The following is a 27443-nucleotide window of genomic DNA, read 5'->3' as shown; positions in this document are numbered from 1 at the left end:
CTTGCCATGCAGATGCTCGTTTAATTCGTCGGTGGCTACCTTCTCATCTTCCGCCTCACACCAGTCTTGAAACAAACCCAGGCACCTTCTTTTCGAAGCGGGTCTCGAACGTCGTCGTCAGTCTCATCTTCATCTTGGGTCATTGCTTTAGTGACACAGGCAGGTAGCTCTCTGACGTGCGCGTAGACTTCAAGGCGCTAGTCTTCGGGCAGCATGCAGAGTTGGTGGAACTGAGGCCAGAAAAATGTGGCGGTCTTGTGGAGGAGTAAAATTTTCAGCTTCTTGTCCAGGAAATGATGAGCACCGTCCTTGATCTTCTCGATTTCTACTGCCTCTACTGCAAACACCGGAGCATGTTCAAGATGGTTCTTCAACGTGGAAGCGTAAAGCACAACCAGAGGAACTGTTTGATGTTTTTCCTCCTCGAGTGCATCGCTAGCATCTTTGAAGTATTGCTTTTAAAATATTACCACATGTATCTTAGCATCGCTTTTAAAATAATGCCACGTGTAGAACCTTTCATTGCCTTCCAAACTAAGCAAAGTTTGTGTTTTTATCACGTACGAGTACTGAGAAATAAATTATGAAACAGAGAGGGTTTTCACTTTTCGTTCAATTTCAGCTCGCTGTATAAAAAAACCCTAATTTTTTTCTTTTTCTCGCGTCGCATTCTCTTCAGACCCTTCTTTTAGCCAGAATACATTCCGTTAGAGGTATTTGCCTTGGTTTCGAGCTTTTAAGCCTCTAAATATGCTAAAAAAGAGCAAATGCCGATGGTCGGATTTGACGATTTTCGTGTGTGGCGTTTTTGAACCACTCTCACTCTCAAAGTATTCAAAAGAGAGCTTCTATATTTTTTTATTGTGATATATATGCAAGTCGGTAAAACAACATTCCAACTAATATTTATTATTCGTCGATCTGATCTTTGTATAAATCCCCAAACATGCCTCCGCGGACAACTGTGACCTAAACTGCGGATGTTTTTGTTAGTCGACTATGTTTATATTTGTTTTTAAAATAATACTACGTGTAGAACCTTTCATTGCCTTCCACCTATGTAAAGTTTGTGTCTTAGTCACGTACGAGTACTGAGAAATAAATTATGAAACAGAGAAGGTTTTTACTTTTTGTTCAATTTCAGCTCACTGCAAAAAAATTAAAAATAAACTTTTTTTTTAATTTTGTTTCTTTTAGCCAGCATACATTCTGTCAGAGGTATTGCACTAGTTTTGAGTTTTAAGCCTCTAAATATGCTAAAAAAGAGCAAATGCTGATGGTGGGTTTATGGGTTATCGCTGTATATTTTATTCTTTATTACAATAATCTAAGGGATGTTGAATAAATACTCATATAAAAGACATGGATGTCGTTAGGCGTATAATAAATGAGTCGCAACTGCCGAAAGCGGGTTTTAAGACAATTTCCGCCGGTGCCATGATTGGAGGGGCCTCAAGCCTTAACCCTATGCGCTACATAATCTATACTAAGTTAGAAATGTCTAAGTATAATATTGTAAAACATTCGAGTAAAATACACTTCTTATTGGAAACTTAGATTTTTAAATGCGAAATGTTATATTTCTAATGCGAAATGTTATATTTCTAATGCGAAATTCATGTTGATAACAGAACTGAATCATTTTTTAGCATATTCAGAGGCTTAAAAATCAAAACCAGTGCATATACCTCTAACGGAATGTATTCTGGGTAAAAGAAAAATGTAAAAAAAAACACAAAGAAGAAAAGAAAAAAGTTTTGTTTTATACAGCGTGCTGGAATTGAACAAAAAGTGAAAACCTTCTCCGTTTCATAATTTATTTCTCAGTACTTGTACATGATTAAGACACAAACCTTACATAATGTGGAAGGCAATGAAAGGTTCTACATTGTGGTATTATTTTTAAAACAAAACTAAACGTAGCAGGCTAACAAAAAAATCCGCAGTTTAGGTCACAGTTGTTCGCGGAGACATGTTTGGGGATTTTTACAAAGATTGGATCGACGAATAATAAATAGTAGTTGGAATGTTGTTTTACCGACTTGTATATATATAACAATAGAAAAAATATAGAAGCTGTCTTTTGAATACTTTGAGAGTGAGAGTGGTTCAAAAACGCCACACATGAAAATCGTCAAAACCCACCATTGGCGTTTGCTCTTTTTTAGCATATTTAGAGGCTTAAAACTCAAAACAAAGGCAAATACCTCTAACTGAATGTATTCTGGCAAAAAAAAAAGGTATGAAGAGATTGTGACGTGAGAAAGAGAAAGAAATTAAAAATGAGGTTTTTTTATACAGCGTGCTGAAATTGAACGAAAAGGGAAAACCCTCTCCGTTTCATAATTTATTTCTCTGCACTTGTACATGATAAAAACACAAACTTTGCTTAATTTGGAAGGCAATGAAAGGTTCTACACGGTGGTATTATTTTAAAAGCGATACTAAACATAGTCGACTCAAAACAAAATCCGCAATTTAGGTCACAGTTGTTCGCGGAGGCATGTTTGGGGATTTTTACAAAGATTGGAGCTACGAGTAATAAATAGTAGTTATAATGTCGTCTTACCTACTTGCATATATATCACACTAAAAAAAATATAGACGCTCTCTTTTGAATACTGTCGTAATACATACAATAAACTCCTAGCATAGCAACTCCGCAAGTATGGATCTCTGACTTATTACTTTTTCCCGGTCTATTGTTCTCAAACTACTCTGCCTCATATATATATGTACTTTAAACGACTTAATTTTCGCGGGCTCAAATTTTTGCGAATCGGGCCAAAGCTGGAAGTTTGAAATTTTTGGCGGGTTCTAATTTTCGCGAATCGAGTGTAGCTTCCGTAGCGTTCACATATTGCCCGAATTGTTCGTGGGACGTATTTTTTGCGAATAGTAGGTGATTCACGAAATTCGCGAAAATTAGGTCCCGTGTTTTAGATTTCCTGACAAAATATCTACAGAAGTTTGAACGTTTAGCTTCTGATTGATATTCTTCTTAGTGTGCTCGAAACACGTTTAGCTTGGTGCACTATAACTAGAGAAAAACTTGGGAAAACACCTGCTGACACGATTTTGGGCAATTTGGAGTTATCCAATAAACTCCTAATTTCAATGTACCAAAGCAAAAAAATGAAAACAAAAAATACAGTATAAAGCGCACAGGGTCAATAGTCTTGAGAAAATGTCAACCCAGTTTTCTTTCAAATGTTAGGGCATCGACAAAAGGAAATCTTGCCGCTCATCTCGTCAATGTTCATCAGAACAGCAGGTGTTTCGGGTCACAACAAAAGCCACTGTACTGGTTTCCAGTCTGGGCTGTACTGGAGGGGTTGTTTTTGTAAACGTGAAAGCTGTAAACCATAGAGATTTCATAGAAGGGGGAAGATGGGTTGGGCAGTTGAAACTTCTATATTACCCTTTACCATGCTGTGCAGCTGCAGAGTAGGTTGATGAATAGGATGCAGTGGTGGAACTGCTGCGCCAATTGCACCAAACTGCGCCAGAACGAATAACCTGCTACGTGCTACTCCGAAGGCTGTATGTGTGCACAATTTGCGCTATATCTGCGCCGAAAGGGAACTCTTCCCGAAAAGGAAACTGAAAGTGTCTGGCACGTGGCGTTGTTGATAATGCCACTGAAAATAAGTTTCTTTTGTTTTTACGCGTAAGTACTATGCGCGAAGAGTAGGGCTTTGCGAATATTCTAATTTTCTACTAGTAGTTTAAAATAATATATTATTTTATATTCGCTTTTAAATTAACTGCAATATTCCTACTTTTTGATGTGTTGATTGAGGCGGGTTAGCCCCCTTGAGTGCGCTTCTTCTGAAGTGCTGGTGCATTGCGGAGAAGCAAAACCTGCGGAGCGAACATGGCGATCTCGCGACTCACTTCGCCGGAGCACAGCTGTGTGCTTAAGCGAAAAACACACCTTCAGACTAGTATGGTGCACGCACACTTCTAGTGTATTAAAAAAAAAAAAAGGAAACTTTGTGATTGTTGATATTACATTTGCAGTAAGATCATCCAGATTTAAGTTTGACTATTATGAAAAGATAGACCTTTTCATCCTCGTACGCATGGGCGCTGCCATCTTGAAATCACATGACGCGGCAGCCATTTGGTTGCTTCAACTTGCTGCTCCGCTCTCCCCTCCGCGCCTTGGCGGATGCGTTGTATTTGTGTTTTTCGTTGCGTTTCACCGCGCTTTCTTGCCTTACTTCGGAAACCAGTCTGATACGTCTACTCAATGACTAATACATCACGAAGGTTCAGATGTCTTTGTGACAACTGAGGTTTGTTTATTAATAGTGGCGGAACATTCTCAGGAAGAAGCGCGTATATTTATATCACGCATTTAGGATCGGAAGGCGTCAAGAATAGTCAGCGCAAGGAGGCTATCTGTATTTCGTGGAAGTATGGTTTTTTGTATTCATAATATATCGAAAACAGTTTCTTTTTATTAGGTAAGGAAACTCGCAGAGCAGATAGACAACAAACATTTAACTTGTATTTTATCTGAGTCTTGGAATAATGGTACGTCAACATCAGGCGATTTGTTTGTTCATAATATCACACCTACATGTGGATGAAGTTCTCAATCCTTTTTTGCGATGTAAACATTCGGTTGGTCGCTCTACTAATGAAGTTTAAGAAATTGTATACCGTGCTCGCTCCCATTTCGACAGTCATTTAAAGGGCAACTCCGCTCAATTCCAAAAAATTTAGGCTTTCATGTCATTCAAATTCATAAAGCACTACTAAACAACCCTACGTTTTCGGATTCGCGAAATTTGGAATATTTCTGTCATCCCAATTTAAACATCAGCCGATACCGAAACTTCGGTTGCGTCCGGCAACATTGGTCTCGGGTCGTCAGAGTCATATCCACGTCACGTCGAACCACGTGGTCTTGTGACGTTGGGAGGGAGCGAGGGACAGGACATGCGACGCGGGCAGGTCGCTTCTCATGGCGTGGACGGTGATGGCCCGGGGGAGAGGGGGAAGGGGAGAAGACGAAAGAGGAGAAAGGGAGTGGAGAAACAGACCGATAAGTGCGCAGGGCAGCACAAACTAGCACATCCGCGTTACGGTGATCACATGAACGCCCGGTCAGCCAACACCGGGAGGAGAAACTCATGAAGTTGTTGTTCAATTTCGCTCTGAGAAGTAAAAACAAACAAAATGTGAGAATGACGTAGTCATGCCTCTGACGTAGTGGCTGAAAATTTCCCGCTCAAGCTCCTTCGCATTGTCTGAGCTGACGATTGCGCCTCATGTCGCACGCTAGAGTTGGCAGATTTCGGCGACTTCGCTCACTTGAAGGTTTGCTGGCCAGCTTATTACATATATAAACGGAATTAGATCGTAATATTTGACATGGGGTCTTCCTATATGATACTGAAGAGGGCTACATAGTTTTCTTAATATCAAAAATGAAGCGGAGTTGCCCTTTAAGTGATTTATTCATTATATTTAGATAACCAGTGCCATCCACTTAATTTATTTTAACACAAAGGTTGGAGCTTCCCACGTAAGAAACTGCCACAGACACTTAACAGTTGAGAGTATTGGAATAGCGTGCACAAAGAAATAACATTGTTTCTATTTGCAAATTCAAAACGCGGTTTGGGTTCAGAGCATGCGCAATAGTACGCTGTTTTAATTTTCGTTAGTTATCAATTGTCCACAGTATTTGACGAAAAAGAAAATCAAAGCCGTCTGGCATAACAATTATTAGAGTCCAGGATTGTCGGTGGCGAATAGAGGTTCACTTTTGGTGGCTGGCGACGCCGAAATTTACAAAGTGAATCTGTTCAAACAAATACATATTTGTTCTCACAGGTCCGTGAAGTGGTGCCTAGCGCTAAAATTCAGCCGAACTTTCCGAGGTATTTCTCCTCCTGCGCCCTTTAATTTTATTTGGCCAATTTTCTGGAAGACAAATGCCAGATTTAATTTGATGGGCTTGTCACTTATATCTTGAGTAAGCAAATGTTCATATAAAAATAATTTACTTGCTAGGGCAAATATCGTGAAATGCTGCTTATGGGGTACTTTAGCAGGGTTTCTAATTTAAGAAATTTCCTACTGGGCCTGTCAAAACATGCTCGAGTACTGAATTAAAAAATAAATAATAGAGGCCGAGACAATACTACTTGTTTATATCAATTATCTGCGTCATTACACAATACATTTTAGTCTGCGAATTTCATTAAAGGTTGGGTGCCCACGAAAAGCAAACAGTGAGTAGTAAACTCGGGAGTTCATCTGTTCTGGCCGATTCAGCACATTGCTAATCAAGCTGTCGATATCCTTCTTTACATTCACGTGTTAATCTCTTCATTAGTTTTTTTTTTTTTTTTTCAGAAAACTGGTACGGGTACGGCTGCATACGATGGTATCCTCCCTGTACATCAGACGAACGTTTCGCAACCGACCATAATCAAACACATCAAAGGAGTTGGTAAAGAAAGCCCGCAATTTAGGCTAAAATACACCTCATTGTCCTCAAAGTGGCTCAATACCACTGTTTCATTGGTTGTGTGCTACAAGGAAAATAATCGGATCACAAAATGAAGCAAAAACAACGTAAAACAGCAACATAGCCACGTTCACGTTGAAACCGAAACCAACCGAATTGAAGCAACCTAATGGCGCCGAATGCGTCAGCGCTCTCTATCCGCCGGTGAGGCAACTACTAAAATGAAAAGGTCTCTATGTTAGGCAGTGATGTTCTAAAAACCTGTGTTCATTATTTAACCTTTTTTAATTCAGAACTAAAAAAAAAAAAAATTATATAGGAAGATTTATAAATACCCTCAATTAGGTATGGCTGGCCTCCTTTATAGGTCTAATTTTATGTAACATCTGCCGTTTACTTGCCATCTTAATGTAGGTACTGGATGTTCTGACGCTACAGTCTGTAAATGTAGCTAGATTAAATTTTGCAGAGCTTATGAGTGGACATTTACGAGCTTAGGAACAGCCTTGCGAGTTCAGCTGAATTTTCGTTAAAGCATGGTGTTACAGTAGCAAAAGGCACAACAACTCTTCAATATTCGACCAAAACCACTATTCACTCTGAATTTGTTTCAAACCCAAAATCCATTATATGCACAGGCCTAACGAACAGGTATCGGTTCGTGTGCAAACGGTGCTCACATTGATAGCAATGAATAGCTAGCACTACTCATTGTAATCGTTAGAGTAGCTATTGTTGGATAGCGGTGGTTCGAAAACGACGAAGCGCATAGAGAGCGGGAGCTTTGCATCTCGTGCTGGACTTCGGGTTAACTCAAGACGCATCCTTCACCTCATTCTATGTACATAGCTGAGTAAACCCACCTACTACAAAACAGCTATGTGCTCTGCTTAGCTGCTCTATGAACAGCAGCAGGTTGAATACGAGCAAAGGCAGTGTGAGACACATTGGACACAAAAGTGTTTGTTTTTGATGTTGAACTCGCGGCAATTACTTCACCATGATATAATCCCTCTACACAGTAGCCGAAAACACAGACTGAAGATGCCATCAGTACTCCTGATAGGTTAATTAAGACATCTACAAAATTGCCAGCATGATTGTTCAATAAATAAGTAAATATCTGTAGAGGCCAGGTTGGCTCCAAGTGTAACACTTTAGTCTCCCAACATCCCAACAACTGCAGTTTTTTCCATGGGCTAACTTTTGAAGAGATTGCATAAAATTTTCTGACATGAAAACTCAAAATTGTGTGCCCCAAAAGTGGGAATCTGCTCCAAAAGCCGTTTTTTCTTGCTACACGAGCTGCTCCAAATAACCACTTGTTAGTTACACCACGGAGGATGGGATCAATACGAGTTTCTAGTGACTACCTTCAGGAGTTTATTGGCATCTAAAGGAGCTGTGCAACAGTTTCAGTGCTTTACTTAAATAATTTGGGAGTTGGTGTCTCGACCCTTCAGAAGCAAAGAACAAAAAAACGTTTTTGCCTGCATGTCCTAGTTTTTATTTTAAAAATCGACAAAGATTGAGGTTTTCGGCACCTCTCAACCCTTTCACCATCTTCCAGGTCACGTGCGCTGTGACGTCAATGGGGTCGTGCGGCTTGAGGCTGGGTGGATTTGTGGACCTAGGATAGATGGCGCCACAAAAAAAACATATAATTAAAGTTTTGTTGATGATACCAGGTTTTTGACGCACTTATATTTATGTTAGAACGACAAGATTTATTGACAGGTTACCTTTTATCAAGCAGGTATTCGCACAACTTGCTATCTTTCTACAAGACCCCCATTGACGTCATGCCGAGTGTTTCTCATTGCCGTCGCTCATGGCTGCAGGTCAGGGAATATTCTAATTTTTGCCTCGCGATTACGCTGTGGAATCGCGGCATTTCGAAGGAAGGCGGTGTGTTTTATGTCCTTTGTGACAAGGTGAACAGTGTAAAAAGTAGAAGATTCCAATTCTTTCAACGTTAAAATCGTTGCACAGCTCCTTTTAGGTTTCAGCATTTATTGAAGCAACACTTGTTAGCAACTTTTGTCGTGGAACAGATTAGTGTTGCAAATGGCAGTGGCACCTACGCCAAATCCAGCTGAAGAAATAATAATTGATAGAAGCACATTCTTTTTAATCTAGCACAAATTTATACCCAGATATTTTTCTAATACAAACACTGCAAAATTAAGCTCAGAAATCCGCGTAATTGGGAATCAAAGAAAAATAAACTGTAATAAACTCCAAATTTTGGGCAAAAAATGAACCACTGCTGTACCACTAAACTTCTAATCATTATCATCATCTCTTAATGAAAGCTGTTTCTTGAGGTCGACGTGGCAAACACTGTGGTTTCAGAGGCAGCGAAAGCCAAGCATCGAAAGTTGCAGTGCAATATATTTTATGCAATGTCTACTGGAACTGGAGGGTAGTGCAAACGATCCGATAACTTCGTCGTTCAAGTTGTGTTTGAGGAGATCATAAAAGATGCTTACTCGGCAAGAAACTCGTTTACGTTACATCGACAAACCCGGTGTTTCGGGTTGGTCGACGACCAACTTTAAGCACCAGGTTGTTCATCGACACCTGGAAACGAGCTCTTCTAAAAGTTGTTCGTGAAATTTTGTGCTCGCAGAGAGGAGCATTCCGTGGCTCTTGGAGAGTGCCTGTCCCATCAGAGGGGGTGGCCAGCAGCCGCTGCATTGCCAACCGTGAAGCGTCTGGTGTCCTCGGGCTGAAGGTCAGTCGTCCTACCGTCAGGGGGGTCGCCGTAACGTGCCGGGAGGAGAGCAGTTGCCGACGTTGTCGTCAGCGTCTGCTTGGCCCGGGCTCTCAGTGGCCACCCAGACCTCCTGGGAAGATACCGAGCATCCACGATTTTACGCATGGTGGAGCCTTGGGAGGACCAGTGTTGACAGAGTTCCATGGCCTTTCCACGGCTGCACTGTCTAGATGGAAGTGCCTGCCAGCAGCGCCCGCTGTCCACCTCAACTGGGGAAGTGTTTTGCTTTCCTGCTGGGGCCCGAAGACAAGCGGCAAGAAGCACAATAATTCCCGTATCACCGGGCCAGGGATGAGGCCGACAGCGTCGCCGAACCCAGGCACGTTGACAACCCGGCAGAGCATCCTGACGCCATCCGGTGTTTTGGCGCTCGAATGGCCCGGGGAACAGTCTTCGGCACCGCTGCACCGGGTGCGGACCGCCTACGAGGGTCGGAGATGCTGGAATCTATGCCACCTAGTTTACCCACGCTGCCCTCCAATGACCAGGTTGGGTCCTGTGGGATCCAAGACCTGATCAACGTGGAGTTGGACTTGTGAAACATAGGCTACCAGGGAGGGACAACTTCGGGCCCCTTTCGGCTCCGGTAAGCCTGCTGTCTCTTTTGTTCTACGTAACAGCCTGTGGGCCTTTATCATACTTCAGGTCGACTCAACTCGGTTCCAACACCGCTAACGAGCAGTGTCACATTGAAAGTACAAGTGTAGTCTTCCGTAATATTTGTGGGTGGTTGTTTTTTCAATTTATGATATTAAAGTCGAACATGTTTGTTGGCGGACGTGTTAGCGGATGTGCTGGTTTTTGCCGGCATTTTACAGAAATTGTAAATACAACCTAATAAACCACCGAGCGTAAAAGAGGAGCGAGGCCGTGCGGGTAAGCAGTAGCAGCACGCTGCCGTTCACATCACGAAGGTTAAGGCCACCCCTTCGCCGAAAGACAATCCTGAAGTTTTTCTCCGGAAGCTCGGGTACCGGAGAGTGTTGTAGATTCTTCTTAACTTCTGATGGAGCACGTGCGGGGGCGGAAGCCGGTGTAGCGGTGCCGTCTGGTACTCGAGCAGTTGGGGCCGGCTTCGTGGACGAAGTCAATGGCTGGTTAGGAATGCCGATGTTGCGGCTTTGATCACCCACTCCCATCTTGAGTCATTGATGAAAGCTTCGGGGGAGATTTTCTCCCCCATAACTCGATACGGCATCGACATGACCGGCCAGGTGGCTCGGCAGGGCTGAGGAGGGCGACTGGTGGCCGTAAGACTAACCGGTTGCACTTGTTGCGGCACTCTGGAATCGTAAGCCAAACGTTAGGCTTAGTGCGGCTGCAGCCGGCTCGAAGCGGATAATACTTTTCTATGGTCGAAAATAGGTAGATGCTGCTTGAAAAAGGTGGAAAGGGTGTGGGGCACCTTCACTGACCTATTGGCGATCTTGCGACCTTGCCCCTTGTTCTCCTGATTCTCTCGCATAGTGTTTGCTAGCTAGTCCTGGTTTGCCCGTTTTGAGTTTGTTTTACGCTTGGCATGGTGGACATAGTTTAAGTTGTGCGCAGTGCCTGGGAAATGCAACTTTCAGTGGTCATGGCTGACCTCTGAGGTGACATCACCAATGTTGTCAAGTCAAACATCCTAAGGAAAATGGTGAAAACGAAAATGCAAGAACTTCTAAACATCAACCAGAAAATCGAGGAAAAGCTGCAGAAGCTCGACTGGACCCTTACTAGCACCTCTTTGGCAAATGCGCCTTTCCTAGGTATCGTGCAGTAAAGAATTTTCTCTGTGCACTTCGAAACATTGTTATATTGTAAATTTGCAAGATCGAGTGTTGGGGGATCCTTGAAAATATCTTTACATGCCCCTAAAACTCCTTGAAAACCCTTGAATGTGTTTCTTTGAATCCTGTGCAAACCCTGACTTGGCCTGAAAAATTGTGCAAGCACAATCGGTCGCAGGATGTGGTTGAACTCTGATGCCTTTGGCATTGGTGGCTTGAGCCGTATTGTGCTGGTGAAGTGATCCTGTAAATGTTAAGTAAAAACATTCTATAAAATATGGTATGCTTTGTTGGAGGTTTTCTTTTCTTTTAACCTTTATTTGTGCAGTCATATAAAAATTTAACTAAAATTATACAATGGTTTCTCAAGTCCGCATAGAGTATGGTTTAAAGTGTCCTGTGGTGGAGCGTAGATATTGATTAGGATGCAGTCGATTGTTTCGGATGATAGGCGAACAGCTATATAGTCTCTTTGGATAGATTCTGTGTATCTATCGAACGCTTTAGAATGGATAATTCTGGCTACTCTTGGTTTGGTCGGTTGAGCAATGATGGAATCTGTGAGTGGAAATCCGATAATTTTATTTTTAAGGTAATATGGTTCTTGAATACATGTAATGTGTGATTCAAGCTGTTGGTTTATTTTAAGATGTTCTGATGCTGTAAATGAATGGTTGGCATTGATTTGAATGAAGTTAATAGAATTGGCCATTGCAGGAGATGTGTCTAGTCTGATTAGGATCTCTTATGTGTCTGGTTAAGTAGATTTGAAGATTTGGTAAGTTCTAATTGGCTCCACTTTTCCCCTCTCGTTCCCCCTTCCCGTTGCTTTTTTTCCCTATTTAGGTGTATTGTATTTTTTGTTTTAACCTCTTCATTTGAATCTTGTGGTGTTCACAGCACTGGCTGTCGAAACTGTGTTCGATGTTGTGCGTGGTTCCCCACTCACTGTTACTTTCTATGCATGTAGCACAGCGCCTGACAGGATCTCCACATTGGGCTGCCATGTGTTCTCCTGCACACTGTACAGCGCTCTCGGTTTTCGGACGCCCTTGTAGGATGTCCATAGCTTGCACATCTGTTACATTTTGTAATGTGTAGGTTTTCTCGGATAGGGCACACTGTCCACCCAATGGTAATCTCTTCCCTGTTCTTTAGTTGTTGGAAGACGGGGGGAGTTACCTCAACTATGACAGCGTTGTTGCCGTTTTTCTGGATGTAGGCCTGGGTGACAGTTATGTCCTCACAGTCTCCCTCTATTTTGTTGTGCTCGAGAATTCCTCCTCTGCTGTCATGTCTGTTTCGACCTGGCCGATTGAGAGCGGGGGATATCTCCTGAATGGTCTCTTGACCTCGTAGATCACTGTGATGTTTTTTGTTTTGTTTAGTTCTTGTTCTAATTTGCAAATCCCCTTTTCGCTTGTGCTGAGTTAACGCACCTGGCCACCAAATCTCCCGAAATAACAAGACATTTGGAAATTTCGCGCAACGTGGTTTGAAAGACAAAAAGTAGGGATATTTTTTTTGTTTCTCAATACTTTTCTTTTTGCGCCTCATACACAAATATATAGCTTTAGGAGAATGAGAAAATATATAGCTATCTGTTTAGAAAGTAGCTGTTACTTTTTTGTTTGCAGTGAAACAGATTGAGGAAAACAAACTTTGTAGTGTTTTCTTCAATGTTTCAAGTTCGCTGTGGCTTGCGTGCGTATTCGGGTATCCCACCCCCAACACTTTAATTGCTGCACACAGCTGCAAATAACAGAACATAAATTTGTACTTCATATTGCTCATGTGGTGTCGATCCTTGAATTGGGGAATGCAACAGGTGCTTGGAGTCGGTGACACTTGTCATTCTAATGGTATTTAGAGGGCAAAGGGAAGGTGTGAGCATTTTCGTCACTTCCGCTTCCACTGAATTGAGAGCGCTCAGAGACCAACACATCATCTAAGAAGGATCCGGCGTGCCTTTGAGCCAGATGTGAGAGACTCTTCTGAATCAAGGTCAGAGGAGAGGAGCGATGATGCGAGTTGACCATAAGCTAAATCATTTCATTGAACCACTTTGTTTGTATTCATATCCACTGTACCACAGAACTAATAGATAATAAGGATAAACTTCCAACTGCTTGCCTGCATACTTTATGTATATTCATAGACTTGCTGTACTCTAACAATTGTACTCGGACGCATACTTGGGTCTCAAGTTTTCTCTTAGTAGAAAATGTAATTCAACAGAACTTAAAGGGCCCCTAAAAATATAAAAAAAGATTTTTTTAAAACAATCTGGTTGGGACACGGGTGTAAAAAAAATGGACGCATCTCCACATGGTGAATGATGTTGATCGGGGCGAAGCTCTGGTGGTGCTGATGATGCTGATTTTATTGTTCATAGGTAGTGCTGATGGTGCTGATTTTTTTTTATTGCTTATAGGTAGTGCCGAGTTCTGGGTTGCATTTCGACTTCATTATTATTGCTTTACGGTCGGTGACATGCAGAGCCAGTAGTTCTTCTAGCGGATCAGCTTGGATCCGCTAGAAGCCGTGGGAATGCATCTCCACCGCTTAATTCAACGGTCCATGTCAGAAAGAGGATGTGTGGTATGGATCGTGGTTATATACGCAGTTGAGCATTTGACCACAGCACCCTCTCGTCTATAAACGTTGAGCCAATGCATGCAAAGTTTAATGCGATTATATACGCATTTGACCGCAGCGCCCTCCTGTATAGACGTTCAGCGGCTACATGCAACGTTGGAGTGTGGCGTAGTGGCCTTCTCCACCGGGAGGTAAAATAGTCCCACGTCGGCCTGGCATCGGTGTGGCATGCCACCATGGCCGAGTGGGCTAGCCAGATGGCGTGGAGCCCCAGGAGCACCATGGACGAAGCTATATCTGCCCTCTTGACGTCCAGGTATCTAAAGACGTGCCAGTCTATTGGAAAGTCCACGCCGAGATCCTTCCTCATCTCGTCCCAGAAGAGATAGGCGTTGGAGCACTCCACAAACACATGTAGAAGCGTCTCATTCGCGCCACATAAGTCGCAGTTGGTTGACCATGGCACAAAGCCCCCTGTCGTCCAGCCACACCTTGACCGGCAGTACCCCGAGGTGAAGCCGGACGAAGGAGTCCTTGCTTGTCGCCGGGACTGGGAGCTTGCGGACCTGCTTGAAGAGTCCGGTCGCACACTGAGGGGCTGGAACCGTCACACCATCTGGGGGATGACGCGCCGGCGGCCACATCCAAGACCGTCACCGCCTTCCGGCATACACATTGCAACCAGCACCCCCTCCCCTTCTCCTCTTTCCGTTCTAACCGCTAACCGATTTGCCAAACTCTGATGCTCATACCCTGTAAATTATTGTAAATAACCTGTTCGGAAAAAAAAAGAAAAAGAGTGTGCGTAGTGGTTAAAACGTCTGCCTTGTAAGCAAGCGGTCCTGAGTTTGGACCCCCGTGCGGGCATATGTTTTTTTTTAAAAAGTGGGCCGATCCCGGAGGCAGTGCAATCGATGTGAGCACGAATGCCGGACAAGGCTAGACCCTAAAGAGCTTCGCCCCTAAAAAATAAAAAAAAAAATATGAAAGTCGTGGAATGGTCATTTGCACTTTCGATTTCAAATAGATGGTCTTTTGCTCTTTCCACCTCAACGTAAAGGCGAAGCTGATCCTCCTCTCCTCCACACTCCCGAAATTCCAAGAGAGAAAACAAGTGGAAAGAGGGTGACTACCGACTAAATTGCGTCTAGTGCCGTCATGATTGCACTTAAAAAGATTTTCTTTTTGCATTCAATTACTTTTTTGACACACGTGTTCCAACAAGACTTTAAAAAAAACATATTTTTCTTTTCATTAGCCCTTAGGAAGATGCGGGTCGAAAAACGGCAATTTTTATTGAAAAACATGATTTTGCGTTTTAATAATAATAATAATAATAATAATGATGCTTTATTCGGTTTCTAAAACCCGGATGACAGTAAAAAGGCTATTTCCCATGCCATAGAGACCTATTGTACCTGCTACACACATTCATACAAAAAAAAAAAAAAAAAACTACACTGGCAGGAAGGAAAACAAAACAAAAAAAAAACAACACACCCTGTACACTGGGATTTAGGTCTGATCGAGTGTCACATCACAGTTCTTTGAGATGGAGGGTTGCACACTTGCATAGTTCTTTAATGTAACTTCACTCGGGAGGGACTCGGGAAACTGTAACTTCACTCGGGAGGGAGCGCCAGAGCTTGATGGCTCTCGGAAGGAGTGTGCTTCTGCGACGCTCCGTTCGTCCAAGGAGGGGTTGTAGCTTACTAGCGCGGTTCTTCCTTACATACTCTAGAAGGGGTGTAGGAGGGCCACCCAGCGTGCAGGCTAGGAGGCGAAGCGAAGCCACCTGCCTACGGACAGACGGGCAGTTCCACCCCACACCTCCGAGAGGTTTGGGGGTACCAGGCTGGCGGTGGCGATTGGCGACACAGGATAGCGTAGGCCGCGCGCTGTTGTACGCTCTGCAGTGAGGCAGTTGCGGTGACCTGTCTGGGGCTCCATACTGACGAGCAGTACTCAAGTTGCGGGAGCACTAGTGCAGTGTGTAAACTACGCAGTGCCTTTGGGCCGGCCCCCCTTGACACTCGTTGTACGAAGCCCAGCGTGCGTTGCGCTCGCGAGAGCACCTCAGCAATGTGGGAGAAAAAATGAAGGTGCGGATCAAGTCTGGACTCTCAAAATTTTTGTTTACTGCATCCTTGTAATAGGGCTGTTCCTGATCATCAAATCAGGAGGAGGTGGAGGCTGTCGGGTAGTGGTGAGTAGCATTGCAGAGCACTTCTTTGAACCTTCCTCTTTTGCGGATAAAAAAATCAAGACCGAATATGATTGCGAAATTAGTCGGATATGAGTTTGAAACCCTTCTCGCAAATCTGAGCCCTTTTTGAGCGTGTGATTCTTCGGATCGCGGCGTCTCCCACCATCGCGTTTATTTCGGAACATAGGCCTAGCCGTTTTCATTCCGAAACTGTCGTCGATAGTTTCGTATTCCGGTTCCAAATAATAAGAAATAAATGTTTTTTCCACTGCAAACGTGCATCGCCACTGGACTTTGAAATCACGTGATGCGATTGTGGCCCCGCCATTGGCCGAGAGCAGCGTGCTGTGCGGCAAGGCTTGCTTGCGATTTTAGAACCAACGACCTGTTCGATCATTCTGCTTTTTTTCGCAATTGACGTTTTGACCGAAAACGCGACTTTCTCTAGCTCGGAAATTCCGGACGATACACACGTTCAAAGGAAGTCGCCAAAAGGGCAAGCGGAAAACTTCAAAGAAGAGGAGTTCATTAAAGACAGCTAACCCTAACCTTGGTCGGGGCAACGCGGTGACACTTCCAAGTCCGATCGCTCGAGTTTCATCGGCAGCGCTGATGAGTTCGTTAGTGCATCGGAAAAGAAGATCATGACGTTTGAAAACGAAGAGAGAGCTGGAGATGGCGAGCTTGCTAGTACTGCGATCGGCGAGATCGGCGCGATGGAAGCTCTTCAGTGGTGCGGCGTGCTCGACTTGCGGAAAGTGCAAACTCGCCGTCCAGGAATCTGCCGCTACGCGAAAGAGACTGGCATTTTTTCTGGAGCTGTGCTATGCAGCGGGGGAATTCTAGTTGGGTGGTCCAGGCTCTGACATTTGGAATTATATTACCACCAAGTTTTGTGTGATTTGAGTGAGAATTTAGATATGTCACATAAATCTAAACTTTCATTCGCATTTTCTCAAATTGGAATTTTTGCCTGTTTTCGTAGTTATGCACGCAGTTTTCACCGTTTGCAGTTACTGTATTGCAACCAAATTTTGCATAGCTGTTCCTAGTGATGTATAGAGTGTGCAGGTCTTGCTAGTTATGCGATTGGCCCCACTGAATTTTTATAAGAATTATAAAACTAAACGTGAAACAAAAAAAGTGATGACTCAATAATTCACAATTTTTTTTTCTCTCCAGGCATAGATTTTTTTTTTTCAGGTGGATTTGCACATTCTACTGTTCACAAGGAAGCAACCAGGCTATTTTAGCATGCTCTCTTGCGGGAAAAAGAGAGAAAAAGGGTGCATAAAAAAGGCATTTTATATGCCTTCATATGTGCACAGGTATTTAACCAAGGCAGATATCAGAAAACTGACTACATATATGACAAGATTAGCTCAATATGTGCTAACTGTGCAAATTTCAGCGTCCTAGCTAATTAAAAAAAAAAAATACTCTCGAGGAGCATGTCTCCTTAAGGCAGTTGTGTGTTGCCTACAAAAGCAACTACCGTAAAATACCGGGCAAGCACCCACTCAAAATTTAAAGATGATGTGAAAAAATAGGGGATGGGCGCTTGTCTGGTCATCAATGTTACATATAAATGTACTGCGCATATTTCCTTAGATCTTGCAAATTTGGCTGTGGGCAGTTAATGTGGAGTGGGCGGATGCGCGGTATTCTACGGTAATTTATTTTTCAAATATTTTATTTCTGAGTTTTCGTTGACTTGTATCTGAGAAAAGTATGTGAGTAAAATAGCCCTCTTGCACAGCGACACAAAACTTTGCTGGAATATGTCTGCTTTATCACACGCGTGCAACAGCTAAAAGAACACTGTCGAGGCTGCAACTCCTTTTGACACATGTGACGTGCTAGTTATTCAATATTTTACACTTTACAGGCTTTAATACAGTTAATATTTCACAACACTGTTCAATGTGTAAGAGGAGCAAGCACAACAAACAAATTGAAAAAAACCTAAGCAGTTGTAAGTTATCTCTTAGCGCTGACAAAAACAGTCAATGTTTTTCTCACAAATACTTGGTGTGCGTCACCTTTAATGCTACACAAGTTTTAAAATTTGTTTCCAAAGTGAATCTGAACAACAGTGCTGATAATCGAAAAAAAATGATATGTAAACTTAAACATAGTATATTAATGTCTAACAGCTTCAAGCATTCACGTGGGAAGCTGGAGTAGTAAATGGGGTATTTCTTACCTTTAAAAAAACTTGCAGGTGTCCATAGCATGTATTCCACGAGGCTTGAGCAAGCAAATAATATCACAGACAAGCACATAGGCACAACCAAACCAGATTTAGGAGCAACCAAAGAACAATTCTGTAACCACGTCCTGCACAGCAACGGCATCCACATACTTCTCTTTGAGTTTGGGTATTTACTTGTGGTGTGCACAGTTGATAAGCTTATCGGGCATCCTGGGAACTTCCACGAAACTACTCTAGCACGGATGCGTGCCTGGTAGTATTTTCGACGCTGGAATTCTTTCGGAGCTCTTCAGCATCCGGGAAGTGAAGCTCGCACACCTTTAAAATAAAAGTGCATTCATGTAAGTGACTGGAAGCGCGAGCGAAGAGGCTACTGGAGTGAACAAACGATCGATAGTAGTGCACGTCTGTCATGGAATGAACTCGAAAACCTTTGAAAATCGAATCGGTGAAACTCCATAAACGGTGCGGCAAAAAAGAAGATTCGTATCCGCAAAGCAGACAATGTTACGTGCGTTGGCAATGCTGCACACCGCTCTTCAGCTTGGAACATAGAAACTATCGTTGCAAGAGCGGAAAATGCCTCGTCAAAGATTCCTGGATTACAAAAAGCAAATGTTATAATAAACTTCCGCAGGCATGACATCATTGTATGCTTACCAGATTGTTTCTAGCGGATTTGATAGGAGCAGGATCATGCAGGAAGATTTTTTCTCCGTCCATCTCAAGAAGCACTTGGGTTGCATGGTCAAGCTTGCTGGCACCCGCTACGAAACCTTCGAACAAGTCACTCCTTGCATCATAGCTGATGTGCTTCTTCAAGGCAATTTCGTCAATCACAACAGAGGCAAGTTTCTCTGCTACTGGCAAGCTATATGCCTTAAAGGGTCTGTGCAATGGTTTCCTGACTTTGGTCAAATAGTTATGAGGCTTATGAGAGTTGTTCTCAGAGACTTCTAAACTAAAGATCTGAAAACCGATTTCGTTTGCATGTCCTAAATTTTATGTAAAAAAAACGAAATATTGGAGTTTCTGGCACCGCTCGAACACCCTCAACTCATCCACCGGCTTCCGGGTCACGTGCTCAATGACGTAACGGGGCAGTATCGGAGTTTCCGGTTTTGCAGTTGTCCGTGGAGTGGCTCTGGTATCTGAATCTCGTATCTACGTATATCGCGAAGAACATGGCGGCCTGGCGGGATAGCCTGAGCGATGTGCAGCGCGGTATGCTCAATTTTAGTCAGTCGATGGGGGTTGTTCCCTACGCGGACACGCCGTCGAGGCGTTGGAGGGTATCCTGCAGCGAAGAGGACTCGCTTGCGCCCAGCCCTAGCCCTAGCCCGACTCCAGACCCAGATGCATCGTTTGCCGGGTTCCTCACCCGGCAAACGATGGAACTGAATGTTTTTGAATTTGATCATAGCAGCGGTTAGACACCGGTTGGGACAATGCGGAACACCGCACGCGCTCGGCATCGTCGATGTGATCGAGGCACCGTGGGTGCCGTGGGGCCGAAGTCGAACACGAGACACCAGGAAAAGATAGTGCGGCCACGCCTGGAAGTCCACACATGGACGGTTTTTGTGGAACCCGAGTAGATGGCGCCACTGAAACTCGGAAGACTAAATTTTCTTTGATAATACTCTACTTAGACGCATTTATTTACACTGAAGCGGTAAAATTTATCAAAAGTAATCCTTATATTTTGCTTGTAATTGCACAACTTAGATTTATTTTGAAATCTTTTTCACTAACTCTCCGCTGACAACAGTGGGTGTCATGCTACAGCGTGCTGCCGAACGACGTCACTCCGTGGTTCCTTCAGCTGCCGCTCGTGGCTGTAGATGGGGGTAGAACAACGATTTTCGCTGTGCGATTACGCGGCGGAATCATAACATTTCGAAGGAAAGAGATAGTTTCTCTGTCCTCCGGGACACGATAAACAAGGTAAAAGTTACAAGAGACAAATTCTTTCAATCTGAAAATCATTGCACCGCCCCTTTAATTTCAAGGATCCTCAAGACACTCTCATTTAGACCTGGGCGTACGTCAAGAGCACCCAGCTACTTACATAGGGACCTTACAGTTGGCAAACGGGATGTCTTGCAAAGGAAACTATAAGCTTTATGAGAACAATAGTGCAGAGCCATTGCAAAGTTCTTGTCATACTCAGTGTATCGATGGCCCTTCGGTTTTTTCTGCAGTAGTTTCTACTGACTTGGCAGAAAATCATGTGACGGGTTTTCTTGAACATGTTTTTCAAACACCTTGTTTCGTGAGGATGCCTGTCCTGGGGAATTTACTTCAGCTTTTAACCGGCTTATCAGCCTTTGTTGTGGACACGTCATTTTTTACGATTCTCTAATCTTTGATTTTGGCTGTGCGATCTGCTGCTGGTTGTACTCTTGGGTCTGCTTTGGCTGTCTGGCATCTTCAGTTTTGATACAAAAACCATTATGCAGGCATGAAGGACCAACCCTACCAGTCACGCTACCAATGACGTCCAGTGGAGGTGCACCGGTTAGGCTTGCCTCGCTGTCGGTGACGTCTTGTCACTAACAGCGAGACATGTCTGTTGTATCCAAGCAGTAAGAAGTGCGTTTTTATAGGTTTATTGTTTCTAAAGGACAGGAATAACGTTGCATAGAAGTAATGTAGCACCTCCATCTTGAAGTTACAGGAGATAGGGCTGACATGCAATGTCTTTCACCATTTATTCTGCTGCAGAAAATATATGTGCAAAAACAATGAACAAACTAGGTTCAGGAATGAACACTCCCAGCACACAAAATATGACTGACATAGAAGGCAAGCAAAAAAATTTTCACATACAAGTGGCTCTCAAGTAGTTAACAAGACTGGCACATGTAGTGCAATGTGCCGAAATGGAACAGTTTAGAGCAGGGAAGCGGAAAATGGTGTCACATTCTGTTTGCAAAGAGAAATGGTGACACAGGTCATGTATCAGCTACACCTGACAACTTCCAGCTGCCGTGGCAGAAAAACTTCTGCAGACATGAAGTAGTCTGAGATCGTATCCCTCATAACTATGGCTGCTTGAGCAGGGCGCTTGCCAGTCACTGCATTGCAAGGGCCGATTTGCGATACAGTCTGCCTCCACTGAACTACCTGCACTGCCTGCCCCTGTGGCTTGTCACCATAATCATTGGGACAGTATGCATTGTCAGCCATGAGGAAGTTATGGAAACAGACGGCTGCCTTAATCATGTCTGTGACAAGTTTGACGTCACCTTCGACCGACCGTTCTAAGGAACAAACGCCAGCCGGAGGCTAAAACGCCAATTGCGTTCTCAACACATTGGCAGACCCTGGAAAGCCGGTAATCAAACACTTCTTTGTTGTCATCCAGCCTTCTTTCAGGGTCAAGACACATTAAGTATGTGCGCAATGAAGAAGAAAAAAAAAGTTAATTTTACCTTTTTTTTATTTGTCTCCTCTTGAGTTTACTTCTTGCATACAACTATGACTGGCTCTAGAAATCTAAGACCACTCATGATTGTTGCAGAACCGAGCAAATAGAATAGTACCATCTGCGTCCCAACTACATACATGAGTTTACACGCTTTCAGAGCTTGTGCAAGACCTTGGTGGGCTGCTTATGGGCAAGCTTGAGGTGTGTCATGTTTGAGATCAGACACGTCATAGACGTATGAAACAAGTACACATTCTGGCTCCCATCTTCGTCACTTGCAGAGAGGATATGTTCTACTCTTGTATGCTCATCTCCCAGCTCAAGGGCTGTTGGGTCCCGTTTTGTTGTAGCTCGGTACTGTGTGCTGTGAAACGTATGCCCAGCGACACACACGCAGTCATACTCCACAAGCTTCTGTGTCACTTTCAACTCCAGTGTCTGCCTCAACAAGTCCAAACATACACTGGTGCAGTTGCTTGGGCTTTCCATGAAGGTGCAAGTCACCTGGCTTGTTGTTTCCTCTCCTTAAGATGTTCTTGGACCTTGTCTGAAACCATATCCCTAAGCTCAGAAAGGCTCTTGCGGAGGAGAATGCGAAACAGTGTCTGGAAGGGCACACCATACATGCTTCGACAAATGCCTTACGTCAAACTGAAAAGCAAGATAGCGGTCATAATGGCCCTGGAGGAGCACGGCCTTCGAAAGGTGCAGGAGCGTGTGCACATTTGAAGTCATGTGTACCTTACCGTACAAGAAATTAGTCTGCACGACGAACTCTGTCACCTTTTCTGTGCTCAGATTGACATCTTCATCTACTACTTCTGTCTTAGAATATATCAAGCGGACATGAAGAGCTCGAAGTGCTCGTAATATAGATCTGGCAGTATCCCCTTCACACGAGGGAGTCAGTAATAGAACAGCCAGCACTGCCATTCAGCGGCTTTGCAGTACTTTCTTAGCTTTAGGGCTTGCGGCAGTCTGTTTAAGCACTGTGGCAGCTTGAGGCCACACAACTGCTCGCTTACAACAGACTGCCACGGTGTCCAACGTGGAAATCCTCGCCCACACCGGAAAACCACAACTCGGCAAACTGACGCGCTCCTCCGGGAAGGGCGCAGTGCATATTTGTTAAATCTCCAGACTATGTCAAAACCAGGCACATTGAGGAGTGGTGAAGGCCCCTTGACACCACGACTGCTTGCTTGGTTGCTGCGGCTTTTGTCAGGCTGGCAACCATTCCAAGCTTGGTGCAATCGTCCATCACACTGGTGATCACGGGATGCTTCACGCAACCTGCACAGGTGATAGTCAAGAAAATTATAATTTTCATGACTGTCATCTTTGCACCTTCAGAATTTGTCCCTGCGTTTCTAATATGGGCTCTTGTCCGTCCGGCCGTGTTTTCGGTTGCATGGAGCGAATAAATGGCCAATATTTTTTGCTGAATGTTTTACTGTCTTCTCGGATTTTCTTCTCGGTGCACCTGTGGCAGTACTCAATTTTTGCTGCCACCAATGCTTTTACTCCGTCCCTCGGTTCTTATTCTTATTCAATAGAACAATCAAGATGTCTTTATCCAGTACTTCATCACAGGTCAGATCTACAACAATATGTGAAAATTCAGCATTTTTTTTTTTTTCATTTTGAAATCTTGGTTTTGGAGAGAGAGTAATTATGTACAAAGAGCTTGTATTAATGTCTAAACTTTCGCATTAATCGTGGTCCAGAAAATGCTGGTTTAATCGCATATGCTCATAGTGCTCAAATTGTGAATTTCCTCCCTTTTAATGCTTGGAATACTGGCAAGGCTCTCTACAATGACATCCTTACTACCATATGCCCCTTCTATGTTTAGCTGGTCTTCATCTTTGCAATGAGCCTGCTTCACATCCTGTGGTTTATCTTGATTGAATACTGTTTTGGAAGTCTGATTTCTAGGATAGGTCATGAGGTTATTAAGAAAACTTTTATTTCAGATAACTTTTTCAGCACCTCATATTGACCACAGCCAGCCAAAGTGTTTGCTATGCTCTTGCATGATTCTGAGAGCTCACTGAAAGCGTAATTATACTTTGATTCCATCGTGTCGAGTTTGGGATTTCCTATCGTTGATACATTCAAAGTAATTTTTTGCTCTATTGCCTGAGCAGCATCTACATCAGTCTCAACAAAGCCAGATTTTAACCACCAAAATGCAACACATTTGAGATACAAAAGATCCACTGGAAGATTATATCTACCAGCTAAGATGTCTACAAGGAAGCCTGAACTGATTCTGGAATGTGCATGTACATCTAATTAAATCTTGTGAAAAAATGTAACAATTGGTCTGACTATTGACTGTATGCTGTCCATTACTCAGACAATATGCAAAATTTCCATTTGAATAAGCTTCATACTCCTTATAAATTAGGTTGCTAGGATATCCTGGGCGGGTAGTAGATACCTTAATACGAAATGCATCAATTTTTTGTGGGTCAAGGCACAGCATGGTTTCTTGGAACTGTGCAAAGCTAACAGATAAAGTATCATGGTTTACATATTGAACCAAGGCTTTGACATCATCAATAAATGCATACGCTGGTGCATAAACTGCTTTATCTTTTGATTGTGGCTTTCCATTCTGTTGTTAGTGTTATTCCCAAATGTATAGATGTTATGACGGTATGCATGCATTCACATCTGCCCACAGTTGTGCCAATTCTTATAATAAAACTCAAGAAAGCTGAGTTTTTTTTGCTTTTCACTTTCAAGCTCTTTTTGCAGTTCATTTTCAAGCTCTTCCAGGAGTTCCTGGTATATATTGTCATCATAAGAGAAAACTAGTTTTGGTACGAGAGACTTAACGGCTTGCTTGTCGACTCTGCCATAACGAAGTTCCAAAAGTCTTTGGTGCTGATACTTATCCACGTGCCAAGAGCATAGCAGAATTGTTCAATTTGGTAGCAGCTGCGCAAGAATATTGATTTCATTAAGATCCTTATCCATCACCGTTGCATTACAATATGTGTCATAAAAAAATAATACCTCTGGAAAATGTTTTGTGAACTGCCTCATTAAGGTAGACTGAAATACTACAAACAAGAGCTGATTGCTGGAATTTTTTTCTATCGTTACAGTCCAACCAGGACACTTCAACTAAATCTTCCATTTGCTTTAAGAGGGAATACTTGTCTTGGAGCTTTTTTTCTTATTTTATGACCAAACTCAATGAAACTGCACAAGCTTGTTCAGCTTTTTGTGCTGATTTCATATATCTGGTAATTTCTTCATTCAGTAGAATTGTCCTGAAGATAATTAAAACTTGCCTGCCTTTGTTTGGAGGAATGATAGGGAAAAAACTGCTCAACAAAATATCCTTTCTAACACATGGCCAGATACTACGAAGTGTAAAGAATACAATGTTGGAAGTACTTTTAAGATAAACCCATTATTAGCAATTTTACAATATATTGAAGTTCAGTGCTCAATGCATGCCTAAGAAGTAATAAAACAAAAGATCAAATAAAAAATTTTCTAGACTTATATTAAAAAATCTGCTCTCAACATTGTATGCTTCACACATTTAGCAACACATTTCAAGCAAGGTTATATTTCTGACTGCTGTAGATGCTGAGATATCCCTCCTGCAAATTTTCAATGAGTCCAAAAATACACATTCAGCCCGCATAGACATTATAAATTGATTTATAGCTCGAATATTTATCCACGAAATTAGAAGCTTGGTAGATGCAGAAGAACAACAGCCATCGCCGTTTTCAAAAGAATGCAGTTTTAGGAAGTTTTTGGCTCCTGACGACACACCCGGCGATTCGCTGGGTGTGTCGTCAGGAGCCGTATTACAGTGATGTGATTGCTGCGCCAATTGCGCCAAACTGCGCCAAGGGGCTAACCCTGTTACATCCTGCTACATTTTGCCAAAATATGAGTAATCTGTGCCAAGCCTGCGCCAAAAAAACAATTTCGGTCGCCTTTCAAAACTGAAACTAAACTGAGCATCGTAATTGAGAATGCGTGTGTTATGTGGCGCACACGGTCGCCCGACACAAAGTACTTTGCATTCATTGCCCATCCGGTCTTGCATGGTTCTCCCGCCGTTTCGCGCTCCTGTCGCCTCGTGGGTCTCGTCTCACGTCTTTTTTTTAAATATTTTCAACGATAGATGCGGGTGTGTGCGGACGCTCTGATGCTAGCGTGCCGGGTACCAGCCATGCCGTCATACTGTGAAACGAAACCACGTTTTTACGTGGCGGAGTTACTTTGTGAACTGAAGCACTCGCTCCAGAAAGCAACGGCCGTGGGAAAACTATATTTGGTCCCTGCCTTCCAGTCACCGTGGTCGCGCGACGTCGGGTGTTGCCGTCCCCACGTCGATGCAGATATGGCACTTTCTAAAATGAAACTAGGTACCACCGCTTGTTCATCAACGTTTCTGTCCTTGTTTAAATTATATGTTATTAAAAAAAATTCTTCTTTGACCTAAAGATTGCTGGGTCGAAGTATTGATTACCTAGGTTTCTGTCAGTGCGCCCCCTTTCGAGGGGGACCCCGGTACGTAAAAAATATGCCGTGAAAGAAAGTTGGTGAAGAGAAATGATCTAGAGCAAAAAAGGCAATGTCTGCACGCTAAACCCGCACAGCGCGCTTGTTTGTCTCGAGTTCAGTCGTTGCACAAAGCTCTCCAAGATCTTTTTGTTCCTGGCTCGCAATGTCTTGTATTAATGCGCTCAGATTTTTTTTGTGTGTGTTTAGCTTGTACCTTGTTTGCCGGCCTAGCAAGCACGTGCCGCTAGACTGTTTTTTGTCGTATGCTCGAAAGTTACATTTAGCATACAATTTTGGGAATCAATTGCTGACGGAGAGGAGTGGCATGGTTTCGGTTTCAACCTAACAGTCGTTGTCTCCACTCAGGTGACAAAGCACGCGCAACTGCAGGCCTGCCGAAGTTGCCCTCATGTGCATGGGAGCATGATTGCACGACAGAGGCACCAGCTGGGACACTTGGAATCCATTGGTTTTACGTTTGCTTACTTTTGACTAAAATGTGGCATGTCGGGAACCAGTAAAACGGTGGCAAGCTGTTGTGTCCAGCTTTGTCTGTTTCCTTCGCAGTGATTTTTTTCAGCTGTTGCATAGCTTGCTTGCTGGCTTTGCATATGTGGATAGTCTTCTCCAGGTTGATTGCCGGATCTCGGAGTAGTTTTTCTGAGACGTCGTCATTTGCTATACCCACAATGTAGGAGTTCATCCGTCAAATCACTGTATTGGCATTTCTTGGCCTACAGTCTTGCTGATGTCAAAAACTCAGTGAAGGTCTCTCGTTCCTGCCCCATTTCGTTTAATTTGTACCTCTCATACGCCAGGTTCATTTTCGGTGTGAAATGCTCTGAACTTCCGCTTTACCGCTTCAACGTCTTTCTTTTCTTCTTCGGTGAGCGAGAACGTTCTGTAGAATCTCTGTGCTTCCGGACCGATTACCGTCATAAAGTTTAAGACCTGGACCTCCGCCGTCTTCTTGTGCATCTGAACTGTACTGGCATACCAGTTGTACACTTGGAGCCAGTCGTCCCACGTGTCCGGAAACTGCGATGAAACCTCCAGAGGCTTCGGTGGTCGGAGTCTGTTGTCTGCCATCGTGAATTGTCGGCGTTGGCTTCAGGGGGGTCGGTTGCCTCACGTTCGCTCGATGGGCTCTACTTGTGTCCCGGCGCTCCTTCTGTCACGTGTGTGGCGACTTCTGACACCATGTGACGACTAAGGTGTCGTACAGATCAGTTTAATTAAGCAAAGGAAAGGTTACATGGTTGAATGTGAAGCCTCTCAAACATCGGGCTGGCGCGTGAAAAGTCGATGCTGCATCTCGTGATGCGGATCCTCTCATCAGACATCTTGCGTAGGCATCCTGTCGCAAGATACGTCTGCCTGCTTCGGATGCCGTTTCCTCCAAATCGAG

At 43.5% G+C, this 27443-nt stretch overlaps 1 protein-coding gene and 1 pseudogene across 1 annotated transcript in view; both read right to left on the bottom strand.

Annotated features, from left to right (window-relative positions):
- LOC115314621 (indolethylamine N-methyltransferase) overlaps positions 1 to 22829 on the bottom strand; it is a 230465-nt gene extending 207636 nt beyond the window's left edge. The window contains exon 1 of the mRNA XM_042291200.1: positions 22784 to 22829. Within this exon, the coding sequence (XP_042147134.1) occupies positions 22784 to 22829 (46 nt within the window). The remainder of the gene's footprint in view (positions 1 to 22783) is intronic.
- A 181-nt stretch (positions 22830 to 23010) lies between these two features.
- Positions 23011 to 27124, bottom strand: LOC120841804 (annotated as a pseudogene).
- Between the last annotated feature and the right edge of the window lie 319 nt (positions 27125 to 27443).

This window comes from Ixodes scapularis, unplaced genomic scaffold (assembly GCF_016920785.2).
Source record: "Ixodes scapularis isolate PalLabHiFi unplaced genomic scaffold, ASM1692078v2 PGA_scaffold28__5_contigs__length_5199819, whole genome shotgun sequence".
In the NCBI taxonomy this organism is placed as follows: domain Eukaryota; kingdom Metazoa; phylum Arthropoda; class Arachnida; order Ixodida; family Ixodidae; genus Ixodes; species Ixodes scapularis.
Note: the sequence above shows the minus strand (reverse complement) of the source record. Positions and strands in the feature narration are given on the sequence as shown.